Genomic DNA, 12672 nt, shown 5'->3' with positions numbered 1-12672 from the left:
GAGCTCGTGGTCTAGGTGAACCGGCCCACCACCAGCGGCATGAGCAGCACCGTGGAGTCCTTCAGCGGGCCTAGGGTTCCGTCTTCTCACACCATCTGCCCTCGCAGGCCCGTGGAGATAATAGTTTCCATTTTGTCTTAAAATTATGTGTGTACCATGAGTTAGTATTTAGGAAGAACTACTATAAGAGTCTCTTTCCTTTCCACGCATATATTAAATTTGGATCTCATGCTTTGTAATTTTTTAATCCACAGATAAAAGGATATGGCTGCTGGCGTGTGCACAATCTTGCTTTCACTTCTCTATTGGAATTTTTTGGATCCTATGGTCACCTACAGTGGTGGTATGATATCAAATTTGAAATCACATCATATGATTTACTGAGAGAATAAAACACTAAGATATATCGCATTAAGTGGATTTCTTACTGACTTTTTTTTCTTCTTCAGGCTTCTTTGTATTGGTGAATCTAGAAATGGACTTGATTGAACAAATTTATTAAGAATTTTTTTAGTCCATTATTGTGAGAAAATGTGTCTGAATCATTATGAGAAGAGGCTTTTAAGTTATTGTTTATGTTATATTATATCACTCCAAGTCTTTGGATGCAAGCATGCTTTAGCTCAGTTATGTTGATGCAAGCACCTGGTCTGAACTTGGAAATTCCGGATTGTACATGGGTGTGGTGATTCAATTTAGCATACAAGTTTGTTCATTTTTGTGTTTTTCTTTTCAGATTTAGTCTTTGATTCATTAAAAATGGAACAAAGAAAAATTACACCATTGTAAATGGTTTTGCAGATTATGAAATGGGTCAAGACTCAGATATTGACAGCTTTGTTGTATCTTTTTTAGTGTAACCAAAATATATTTCATTTTTGTTTTATTTTTTTGGATTGATGACTTGTTCTGTTCTATTTGTAATATGCAACAACGTGAAACAAAACTCATTTTGTTTTGTTTAGTTTTAATTTATCTATCAAAAACTCATTTTGTTTTGTTTTATTTTATTTAATTTGTTTGCAGGTATGTTCCTAATGAATTGCGTGGAGGAATGATGGGCTTCTCTCTCGCCCCTGCAAATGCAGCTATTTTGCTTTCTTTGGTGCAAGTATGTATTGTACATAATGTTGTCTAAAATTGTAGGAATCATGCAATTAACCAATTAAACATCATGAGCATGAGTTAACTATGGACTATGAATTTATGCATCAACTCTTTCCTGCCTCTTTGTTTTTAACTCACCTCTGGGTCTTTTTTTCTTTAAATGCAGGATGAGAACAAATTTGATTTCAAAAAAATTGTGAGCGAAAATTGGGTTGAGCCACCAAGAAGTGAAAACTGATTTCAAATTTGATTTCAGGTTCTTATAATATTGTAAAAAAGATAACTGGCGAGGATGGGTGAGAGTATACTAGGACACAATTTGTTTATATTTTGTAATCCATAAGTAGAGCTTTTGACTGTTTATCCTGTGAGATGTTATAATTTTGATAGGGAGGCATATATGGTGTCATGAGATGACAACATTTTACTTCCTTGTTCTTTATTAAATCTTCATTATTAAGATTGTCCAAGGAGATATTACTGTAAATTGATTGAGGAAGTACTGGTGGAAAGAATAAATATTGAAATATAAAAATAAGCATGATTTTTATTTTTTTTTAAATGCAATCTACATCGGTTCTCAAGAAAACCGATGTAGATTTAATCTTAAATCTACATCGGTTCTCCAGAGAACCGATGTAGATTTATGCTTAAATCTACATCGGTTTTTCAGAACCGATGTAAAAATGTATGCATTTTTTACATCGCTCTATTCTACATCGGTTTTAGAACCGATGTAGATGACTTTAGAGCACCGATGTAGAATGTGTATCTTGTAGTAGTGTAGTGTGTGAAGTGTATTTTTTTTTCTTTTTCTTTATCTTTTTCCTTACCTTTATCTAGGTTTTTGGAGGAATCAAAAGTGTTTTTCTTTTCAAAGTTTTTACCCTCCCTCTTGTAGTCTTTCTTGGAATAAGAAGATGAAAATGAGCTTTCTTTCTTAAAACTTTTTCTCAAAACTTATTGTTCAACCTTGATACAAAGTTGAACTAAATCATTTAAATCTCTGTATGGTAAAAACTCAACTTTATCTCTTATTTCCAAATTAACACCACTCAAAAACCTAGCAATGGTAATGTCTTCCTCTTCTCTAATTCCAGCCCTCATCAAGTATAACTCCATTGTTTGTGTATATTCTTCAACACTCATGTTTCTTTGATGGAGTCTTTGGAGCTTGTTCAAAAGCTCCCTAGTATGAGGGTATGTGTCTCCTCCTCAAGGCACTCCTTAACTCATTCCAATATTGAATTGGAGGGTCATTATGAAGATGCCTATCCCTAACAAGGGATGTCCACCAATACATGGCGTGGCTTTGAAAACTTAGGGTAGCAAGAGACACCTTTCTCTCTTCACTCACTTGATGGAAAGTGAAGATTTGTTCAACCTTCATTTCCCAATCAAGGTACCCCTCCATATCATCTTTTGATGAGATTCAACTTGTGAAATCTCAAGAATTCCTTCATTGCTTCTCGGATTCCTTGGAAAGTTGTCAAGGAAGAAGGCTCCAAGTTGCACCAAAGTGACCTAGGCTTGCTCTAGCCAAGTCCAGAAGAAGGTGAGTGATCCTAGCTCTACAAAGAGAGGAGCTCAAGAAGGGTAGAGAAAGGATCAAGTGACTTTTGGAGGGGGAGAGTTCTAAGAAGAGAAATCTCATGTATATAATCCAAAAGTGTTTACAAGTTTCGGCCATATAGAATTTATAGAGAAAATTAGGTCAAGGTGAACCATGGGTTAGCTTAAGGTTAAGTGAAACCATGGTATGGTTCACTTAACCTTAGGCGCCCAAAATTTGAATTCAAAATTCAAATTTTGGAGCCTAAACCCGAATCACACCATGTGCACTTCATTTGGAATGTCATTAAGCTTCCATTTGAGTTGCATTTCGGTCACACCATGTGCATGTGTTGCACATGGCCGAAATGCATACCAAATGTGAAACTAATTACATTCTAATGCAAATACACATGCAACCTAAATAACCCTAAATTCAAATGACCATCAAATGAATCTCCTAAACTAAATGGCCGGAAATACAAGGCCTTAAAGAAATACAATGCTCTAAGGCCCAACCCTACACTACTCCTATTCTACTTGGGCTTGAGACAAAGCCCAACTAAACAATGTAATGGGCTTTCCTTGAACTTGGGCCCACTCCTCTTGGAACCTCTTTGCCATAGCCCTAGTAGTTGGGCCCTTGGCCCATGGGCCTCCTCCATCATCCCCTCCCTCTTGAAGAGGATTTGTCCTCAAATCCAAAGCATCCTCCTCTTGGGTAGCCAGTCCTGTAAAGAGAGACAAATCAGAAACATTAAAACTAGGACTAACACCATATTCAGAAGGGAGATCTAGGACATAGGCATTATTATTTATTCTCTTAAGGACTTGAAAGGGTCCATCTCCTCTAGGACTAAGCTTGGACTTTCTTTTGGAAGGAAACCTATCCTTCCTAAGGTGCAGCCAAACCTAGTCACCTTCCTTGAAGATAACTTGCTTTCTACCTTTATTATTATATTTTTGATATTTTTCAGTTTGAGACTGAATATGACTTCTAACCCTCTCATGCAATTTTTTAACAAATTAAGCCCTAGATGTACCCTCTTTATGAATAAAGGAAGCAACATATGGAAGGGGCAATAAATCCAAAGGGGTGAGAGGATTGAAGCCATAAACTATCTCAAAAGGAGACATGTTAGTGGTTTTGTGGACCACTCTATTATAGGAAAACTCCACATGTGGGAGATAGTCATCCAATGACTTTTTATTGCCTTTGAGGAATGCCCTCAACATAGTCCCTAGAGACCTATTTACTACCTCAGTTTGCCCATCAGTTTGGGGATGACAAGTGGTAGAAAATAGAAGTTTAGTTCCTAGCCTTGCCCAAAGAGTTTTCCAAAAATGGCTAAGGAACTTAACATCTCTATCGGAGACTATAGTTTTGGGTAACCCATGGAGTCTCACAATTTCTTGAAAGAATAACTTAGCAATACTACTTGCATCATCCACTTTGTGGCATGGAATAAAGTGTGCCATTTTACTAAAACGGTCAACAACCACAAAGATGGAATCCTTTCCTCTTTGAGTCCTAGGCAAACCAAGGATGAAATCCATGGAAATGTCTACCCAAGTAGCATTGGATATAGGCAAGGGGGTGTATAGTCCATGAGGCCAAAAGAATTTATGTCTCAAAAGTGAAAGAGTTTTCTCAATTCCAAAATGCCCCATGAGCCCACCCTCATAGCTCTCCTTTACCAAGAGTTTCCTAATAGATCCTTGGGGTACACAAAGTTTATTTTCTTTAAAAAGATAACCCTCACAAATATAGTACCCTTGATAAGGTTTTTGAATACATACAGAATAAAAATTAGCAAAATCAAGGTCTTTCTCATACAACTCCTTGATGTCATCAAACCCTAGTATTTGAGAACCTAGGATGTTCAACAAAACATGTCTTCTTGACAAAGCATCAGCTACTACATTTGTAGAGCCTTTCTTATATTTGATGACATAAGGAAATTGTTCAAGGTACTCAACCCATTTTGCATGCCTTTTATTTAACTTATGTTGACCCTTCAAATATTTAAGTGATTCATGATCACTATGAATAACAAATTCCTTGGTCACAAGGTAATGTTCCCAAGTTTGAAGGGCACGAACTAAAGCATATAACTCCTTGTCATAGGTAGGGTAGTTCAAGGCAGCCCCATGAAGTTTTTCACTGAAATAGGCTATGGGGTGGCCACCTTGTAACAACACAGCTCCTATGCCAAGACCTGAAGCATCACATTCTAGCTCAAAAGTTTTTCTAAAATCAGGGAGAGCTAGAATAGGTGCTTGAGTGAGTTTTTGCTTAAGCTCTTGAAAAGCTAAATTATGTTTTTCTTGCCATACAAAGACCACATCCTTCTTCACCAACTCATTGAGAGGAGAAGCTAATGTAGAGAAGTTAGGAACAAATCTTCTATAAAAGCTTGCCAAACCATGGAAGCTCCTAACTTCACTAACATTAGTAGGAATAGGCCATTCTTGGATGGCTTTGATTTTCTCGGGGTCCACATGAACCCCCTTTTTGCTTACCACAAACCCTAGAAAAATAACATTATCCACACAAAAAGTGCACTTGTCTACATTGGCAAACAAGTGGTTGTCTCTAAGAACAAGTAGGACTTGTCTTAGGTGATCCACATGATCACTAAGACTTTGGCTATAGATTAAAATATCATCAAAATAAACAACTACAAACCTACCAATGCAATCCCTAAGGGCGTGATTCATTAGCCTCATAAATGTGCTAGGTGCATTAGTAAGCCCAAAAGGCATTACCAACCATTCATATAATCCAAACTTAGTCTTAAAAGCAGTTTTCCACTCATCACCTTCTTTAATTCTAATTTGGTGATATCCACTTTTAAGATCTATTTTAGAAAATATGGATGACCCATGCAATTTATCAAGCATGTCATCAAGCCTAGGAATTGGGTGCCTATATTTTATTGTGATGTTGTTGATGGCTCTACAGTCACAACACATCCTCCATTTTCCATCTTTTTTTGGCACCAAGATGACAAGCACAACACAAAGGCTTAGACTCTTTCGAATCCAACCCTTATCCAACAACTCTTGTACTTGCTTCTCTATCTCTTTAGTTTCTTGTGGATTGGTCCTATAGGCTGGTCTATTGGGAAGACTAGCCCCAGGCACATGATGAGGACATGGGCAAGGATTTAGGAGCACTCAAAGGACTTGGAGGACCAATGACTAGGGCGAGGACTAAAAAGGCCAAAGATGCTTTGCAACAAGTTACGGCCCTTATTCTTGAAGAAATGCCTAAAGATGAAAACAAGGCCAAGATGGTGAATTGTATCAAGGATTATGAAGCCTAATTACTCTATGGTGTTCTTAGTAATTGTAATTAGTAAATAAAGGCCTAAAACTCTTGTTAAAGTGGCTGCCAACTCTTTTTGGGCTGCACCACTTATTGGGCTAGTTTTTTAAGCAAGTTATTTTTATCAAATAAGGCCCAAAACCTTTGGGATGAGTCAGCCATGAGGCATACCAGAGGGGTGCACGAATTTAGCATGTGTTTTATTTAATGTTTTAGTGGTCATAATTGTTAGGCTTAGTGGAAGTTCAATAATTGCCCACTAAAGTGTTTTTTTTATAATATTTTGTCATTAGTGGTCATAATTCAGGCTTAGTGGAGTCCATTATTTGTCCACTAATGTAAGTGAAGGTTGTTGATTGTAAGCTATATAAGCTGCCCATGGGGATGAACAAAATCAGATCAGAATTTGAGTTTTAATTACTGAGAGTAATTCTCTAATTGTTCTTGAGTGATTCAAGAGTTTGGGCATATCAAAGGATAAACCACAATTCTTTGTGTGAAGCCTTTTCCTTGGAAGAGTGATTCTTCCTTCATTCATTTTTTTTACTGTATCCTTTTACCTTCATTTCTAGCATTCTAATTCCAGAAAATTAAGTTCCAGATTTTTGAACCCAAAAGATCCTTCTTCATTCCTTGTGCAAATTAGGAATCCTATCATTTGGTATCAAGAGCTCCGGTTTTTTTTTGGGTCATCCACATCATTTGCTGGAATTTCTTTGGGTAACATCTTTCCTTATTATTTCTCATTACCGTTGATATTACCTTAGTGTTCTTTCTTTATTTCTGAACCATTGCAAAAATTAGGCCTGAATAGTATTAAAAAAAAAAAAAACAGTTGTGGCTGAATGGTTCATGCGTTTAGAACACTTAAGACTCAAAATTTAAGGTAATATTTCAGTTGGGTTGAAGGGTGTTACTAACTTATCTAAAATTCCAGTTTTTGATTCCTAAGTTTCCTTGTTTTCTTTTTGAATTTTAGGTGACTGTTTTGTATTCCTTTCTTTTTTTTTTTTAAGCCTACCCTGAACCTTGCTTTTAACACAAAATATCAAATTTGTGGTTTGTTCTTTGTGTTGTCTATTTTTGAATTGCTTTTAAAAAAAAAAAAAGAGTGATCTTTTTACGAGTGTAAACACGTGAGAAGAGTGGTGAGGTCCTATTTTCTTTGTGTTTGTTAGTACTCTTGTTTTTTTTGAAGATGGCAGATGGAGATCATTTGGATGGAACACAAAGACTCTTGTTCGACGCTATTAATGCTCAAATGCAAAGATTATTGAGAGAAAACAATGAGGAGTTGTATGGAAGAATTGAACGATTAGAGAATTATGAACATCATGAAGAAGAAAGGAGAGGAAGAATTGGTGGTGCTCCTAGGCAAAACAGAATTGAAGGTATTAAACTTAATGTTCCTCCATTTAAGGGGAAGAGTGATCCGGAAGCCTATGTGGAATGGGAACTCAAAATAGAACATATTTTCACTTGTAACAATTATGATGAAGAGCAAAAGGTGAAACTTGCAGCAGCTGAGTTCTCAGACTATGCACTTGTGTGGTGGAATAAGTTGAAAAGAGAAAGGTTGAGAAATGAAGAGCCTTTGGTGGAGACTTGGGCTGAAATGAAAAAGCTCATGAGGAAACGTTATGTGCCAGCTAGCTATGCTAGAGATGTGAAATTTAAACTTCAAAAATTGTCACAAGGCACCAAGGGAGTTGAAGAGTATTACAAAGAATTGGACTTGCTCATGATGCAAGCCAATGTTGAAGAAGATCCGGAACTAACCATGGCTCGTTTTATTAATGGTTTGAATAATGATATTCGTGATGTTGTTGAATTGCAGGAATTTGTTGATATAGAAGATTTGCTGCACAAATCCATTCAAGTGGAACAACAACTCAAAAGAAAAAGTGTGACCAAGAAGAGTTCTTCTAATTATAATTCCTTTAGTTGGAAGGACAAAAATAAGAAGGAGGTGACTGCCACTTCAAGCAATCCAGCATCTACTTCTCGTGTAAAATCATCCTCTAAGACCTTAGAACAGCCTCAAAAGAAGAGTAAAGACATAAAATGTTTTAAGTGTCAAGGCATGGGTCATTATGCCTATGAGTGTCCTACCAAAAGGACCATGGTTCTCAAGGAGAATGGGGATTACACTAGCCAATCTGATGTTAGTGAAGAAGAGGAAGGTGACATTGAGGAGGAGGAGGAGGCCCTTGAGGGAGATTTATTGATGATAAGGAGAATGATGGGTAGTCAAATGAGTCCTTTAGAAATAAGCCAAAGGGAGAATATTTTCTACACAAGGTGTTCCATCAATGGAAAGGTTTGCATGGTGATTATTGATGGAGGGAGTTGCGCTAATGTGGCTAGTGCTAGATTAGTGTCAAAGCTAAATTTAGACACTAAACCACATCCTAGACCATATAAACTTCAGTGGCTTAGTGAGGATGGAGAGGTGCAAGTGAGGCAGCAAGTAGAAGTGGAGATTTCCATTGGAAAATACAAAGATAAGGTGCTATGTGATGTAGTTCCAATGGAGGCCAGCCACATACTTTTAGGAAGGCCTTGGCAATTTGACACTAAAGCCATCCATGATGGCTATTCCAATAAGATTTCTTTTGTGCACCAAAATAAAAAGATTGTCCTCAAGCCTTTGAGTCCTAAAGAGGTGTGTGAGGATCAATTGAGGATGAGAGAAAAGATTTCTTTGGAGAGAAAAGAAAGTGATCTTGAGAAAAAGAGTGAACAAAAATTTAAAAAAAAGAAAAGGAGTGAAACACTTGAGAGAAGAGAGAGTCTTTTGGCAACAAAGAGTGAGGTGAAGAGGTTGTTCCTTGCTAAACAGCCCCTTTATCTAATGTATTGCAAAAATCAGATTTTAAACACTAACACTTTTGATGAATTGGAAATACCTTCTAGTGTTAAATCTCTTTTGTAGGAATTTCGTGATGTTTTTCCATCAAGCATACCAAGTGGACTACCACCTTTGAGGGGAATTGAACACCAAATTGATCTCATTCCAGGAGCTTCTTTACCCAATAAGCCAGCTTATAGAAGCAATCCACAAGAAACGCAAGAAATACAAAAGCAAGTGGATGAACTCATGGCCAAAGGATGGGTAAGAAATAGCATGAGTCCTTGTGCTGTTCCAGTAATTTTGGTCCCTAAAAAAGATGGTACATGGAGAATGTGTTCTGACTGTAGGGCTCTAAATAACATCACCATAAAATATAGGCACCCAATTCCTAGACTTGATGATTTGCTTGATGAATTGCATGGTGCAAGTTTTTTCTCTAAAATTGATTTGAAAAGTGGGTATAATCAAATTAGAATTAGAGAGGGTGATGAATGGAAAACTGCTTTTAAAACAAAATATGGTTTGTATGAGTGGTTGGTTATGCCTTTTGGCTTAACTAATGCACCCAGTACTTTCATGAGATTGATGAACCATGTTTTGAGGGAATTTATTGGCAAATTTGTTGTAGTATATTTTGATGATATTCTTGTCTATAGCACTTCTCTTGAATTGCATGTGGAACATTTGAAATCTGTTTTGAATGTGCTGAAGGAAGAACATTTGTTTGCCAATCTTGAAAAATGTGTGTTTTGTACTGATCATGTTGTATTCCTTGGTTTTGTTGTAAGTTCTAAAGGAGTACAAGTAGATGAGGAAAAGGTTAAGGCCATCCAAGAATGGCCCACACCTAAATCCGTGAGTGAAGTGAGAAGTTTCCATGGTTTGGCAAGTTTTTATAGGAGGTTTGTTAAGGACTTTAGCACCTTGGCAGCACCTCTTAATGAAGTAGTAAAGAAACATGTGGGTTTTAAGTGGGGAGAGAAACAAGAGGAAGCCTTTGTTGCTCTTAAGCAAAGGTTAACCAATGCGCCTATTCTTGCTTTACCAAACTTTGCTAAATCTTTTGAAATTGAATGTGATGCTTCCAATGTTGGTATTGGGGCTGTGTTGTTACAAGAAGGCCATCCAATTGCTTATTTTAGTGAAAAATTACGTGGGGCTGCCCTTAACTTTTCCACTTATGATAAGGAATTGTATGCCTTGGTAAGAGCTTTGAAAACATGGCAACACTATCTTTTTCCCAAAGAATTTGTAATACATAGTGATCATGAGTCCCTAAGGTATTTGAAGGGACAAGGCAAGCTTAACAAGAGGCATGCCAAGTGGGTGGAGTTTTTGGAACAATTTCCCTATGTCATAAAACATAAAAGGGGCAAAGGGAACATTGTGGCTGATGCTTTATCAAGGAGACATACATTACTTTCCACTCTTGAAACTAAATTGCTTGGATTTGAATCTTTGAAAGAAATGTATGCTTCTGATGAAACTTTTGGTGAAATATATGCTGCATGTGAGAAATTATCTCAAAATGGGTATTTTAAGCACAATGGGTTTTTATTTAAAGAAAACAAATTGTGTGTGCCTGCATGTTCCATTAGAGAATTGCTTGTTAATGAATCACATGGTGGTGGTTTGATGGGGCACTTTGGGATTAAAAAGACTTTGGAAATTTTACAAGAACATTTCTTTTGGCCTCATATGAAACGTGATGTGCAAAAATTTTGTGAACATTGTGTTGTGTGCAAAATGGCTAAATCTAAATCATTACCGCAAGGATTGTATACTCCTTTGCCAACTCCTGAATATCCTTGGATTGACATATCTATGGACTTTGTGTTAGGACTGCCTAGAACAAAGAATGGCAAAGATTCTATTTTTGTGGTTGTTGACAGGTTCTCAAAAATGGCACATTTCATACCTTGCAAAAAGGTAGATGATGCGTGTCATGTGGCTGATTTGTTTTTCAAAGAAGTTGTGAGACTTCATGGTGTGCCAAGGAGTATTGTAAGTGATAGGGATGCTAAATTCCTTAGTCATTTTTGGAGGACTTTATGGGGAAAGATAGGTACTAAATTATTATTTTCAACAACTTGTCACCCACAAACTGATGGACAAACTGAGGTAGTCAATAGAACTTTGGGAACCTTGCTTAGGACTGTTTTAAAAAAAAATATTAAATATTGGGAAGCAAGTTTGCCTCATGTTGAATTTGCATATAATAGGGCTGTCCATAGCACCACAAATTGTTCACCTTTTGAGGTTGTGTATGGTTTTAACCCATTGACTCCTCTTGATTTATTGCCTATGCCTAACATTTCTGTTTTTAAACATAAAGAAGGGCAGGCCAAAGCAGACTATGTGAAGAAGTTACACGAACGTGTGAAGGCTCAAATTGAGAAGAAAAATGAGAGCTACGCAAAACATGCTAACAAAGGGCGAAAGAAAGTTGTGTTTCAACCTGGTGATTGGGTTTGGGTACACATGAGAAAGGAAAGATTTCCGGAACAAAGGAAATCAAAGCTTTTGCCAAGAGGGGATGGTCCATTTCAAGTACTTGAAAGAATAAATGACAATGCTTACAAGATTGAATTGCCCGGTGACAATGTTAGTTCCACTTTTAATGTTTCTGATTTATCTCTCTTTGATGTAGAAGATGGAGACTTTGATTTGAGGACAAATTCTTCTCAAGAGGGAGGGAATGATGAGGACATGGGCAGGGATTTAGGAGCACTCAAAGGACTTGGAGGACCAATGACTAGGGCGAGGACTAAAAAGGCCAAAGATGCTTTGCAACAAGTTACGGCCCTTATTCTTGAAGAAATGCCTAAAGATGAAAACAAGGCCAAGATGGTGAATTGTATCAAGGATTATGAAGCCTAATTACTCTATGGTGTTCTTAGTAATTGTAATTAGTAAATAAAGGCCTAAAACTCTTGTTAAAGTGGCTGCCAACTCTTTTTGGGCTGCACCACTTATTGGGCTAGTTTTTTAAGCAAGTTATTTTTATCAAATAAGGCCCAAAACCTTTGGGATGAGTCAGCCATGAGGCATACCAGAGGGGTGCACGAATTTAGCATGTGTTTTATTTAATGTTTTAGTGGTCATAATTGTTAGGCTTAGTGGAAGTTCAATAATTGCCCACTAAAGTGTTTTTTTATAATATTTTGTCATTAGTGGTCATAATTCAGGCTTAGTGGAGTCCATTATTTGTCCACTAATGTAAGTGAAGGTTGTTGATTGTAAGCTATATAAGCTGCCCATGGGGATGAACAAAATCAGATCAGAATTTGAGTTTTAATTACTGAGAGTAATTTCTAATTGTTCTTGAGTGATTCAAGAGTTTGGGCATATCAAAGGATAAACCACAATTCTTTGTGTGAAGCCTTTTCCTTGGAAGAGTGATTCTTCCTTCATTCATTTTTTTTACTGTATCCTTTTACCTTCATTTCTAGCATTCTAATTCCAGAAAATTAAGTTCCAGATTTTTGAACCCAAAAGATCCTTCTTCATTCCTTGTGCAAATTAGGAATCCTATCAGCACAGGATCTATTTGATGCTCTATTCCCCTAAAAGGTGGAAGTCCCACTAGGCCTTCTTTAGGAAATACATCATCAAATTCTTTTAAAAGATTTTTTACTTCAAGAGGTAGAGAAGTTTCCAAAGAATTTGTGGCAGTGCATGTGAGTGTTCCTCTACACATGAGGATATGAGAAGATGGTTCAAGGAAGAGAGAGGTTTTGTGTAAAGGTTTTGTATCAAAAATCTCTTCTTGAACTATCTTTAGAAAGGTAACACTAGGTTCTCTAGAAACCTCTTGTTCGCTAATTTT

At 36.9% G+C, this 12672-nt stretch overlaps 1 protein-coding gene across 2 annotated transcripts; it reads left to right on the top strand.

Moving 5' to 3' along the window:
- The first annotated feature begins 7077 nt into the window (after positions 1-7077).
- LOC145949517 (uncharacterized) lies at positions 7078-12141 on the top strand. 2 transcript variants are annotated; one of them, XM_083059519.1, is made up of 2 exons: positions 7078-9104; positions 11494-12141. In XM_083059519.1, the coding sequence occupies exon 1, from the start codon at positions 7188-7190 to the stop codon at positions 8922-8924; it is 1737 nt and encodes a 578-aa protein (XP_082915645.1). In that variant the 5' UTR covers positions 7078-7187; the 3' UTR covers positions 8925-9104; positions 11494-12141. The 2 variants fall into 2 exon arrangements, with proteins under 2 accessions (XP_082915645.1, XP_082915644.1); XM_083059518.1 differs by lacking the exon at positions 11494-12141 and adding an exon at positions 11179-11317.
- Positions 12142-12672: the final 531 nt, after the last annotated feature.

This window comes from Cajanus cajan, chromosome 7 (assembly GCF_000230855.2).
Source record: "Cajanus cajan strain Asha chromosome 7, NIPB_CcT2T_4, whole genome shotgun sequence".
Lineage (NCBI taxonomy): Eukaryota > Viridiplantae > Streptophyta > Magnoliopsida > Fabales > Fabaceae > Cajanus > Cajanus cajan.
This window is presented reverse-complemented; position numbering and strand designations above follow the sequence as displayed.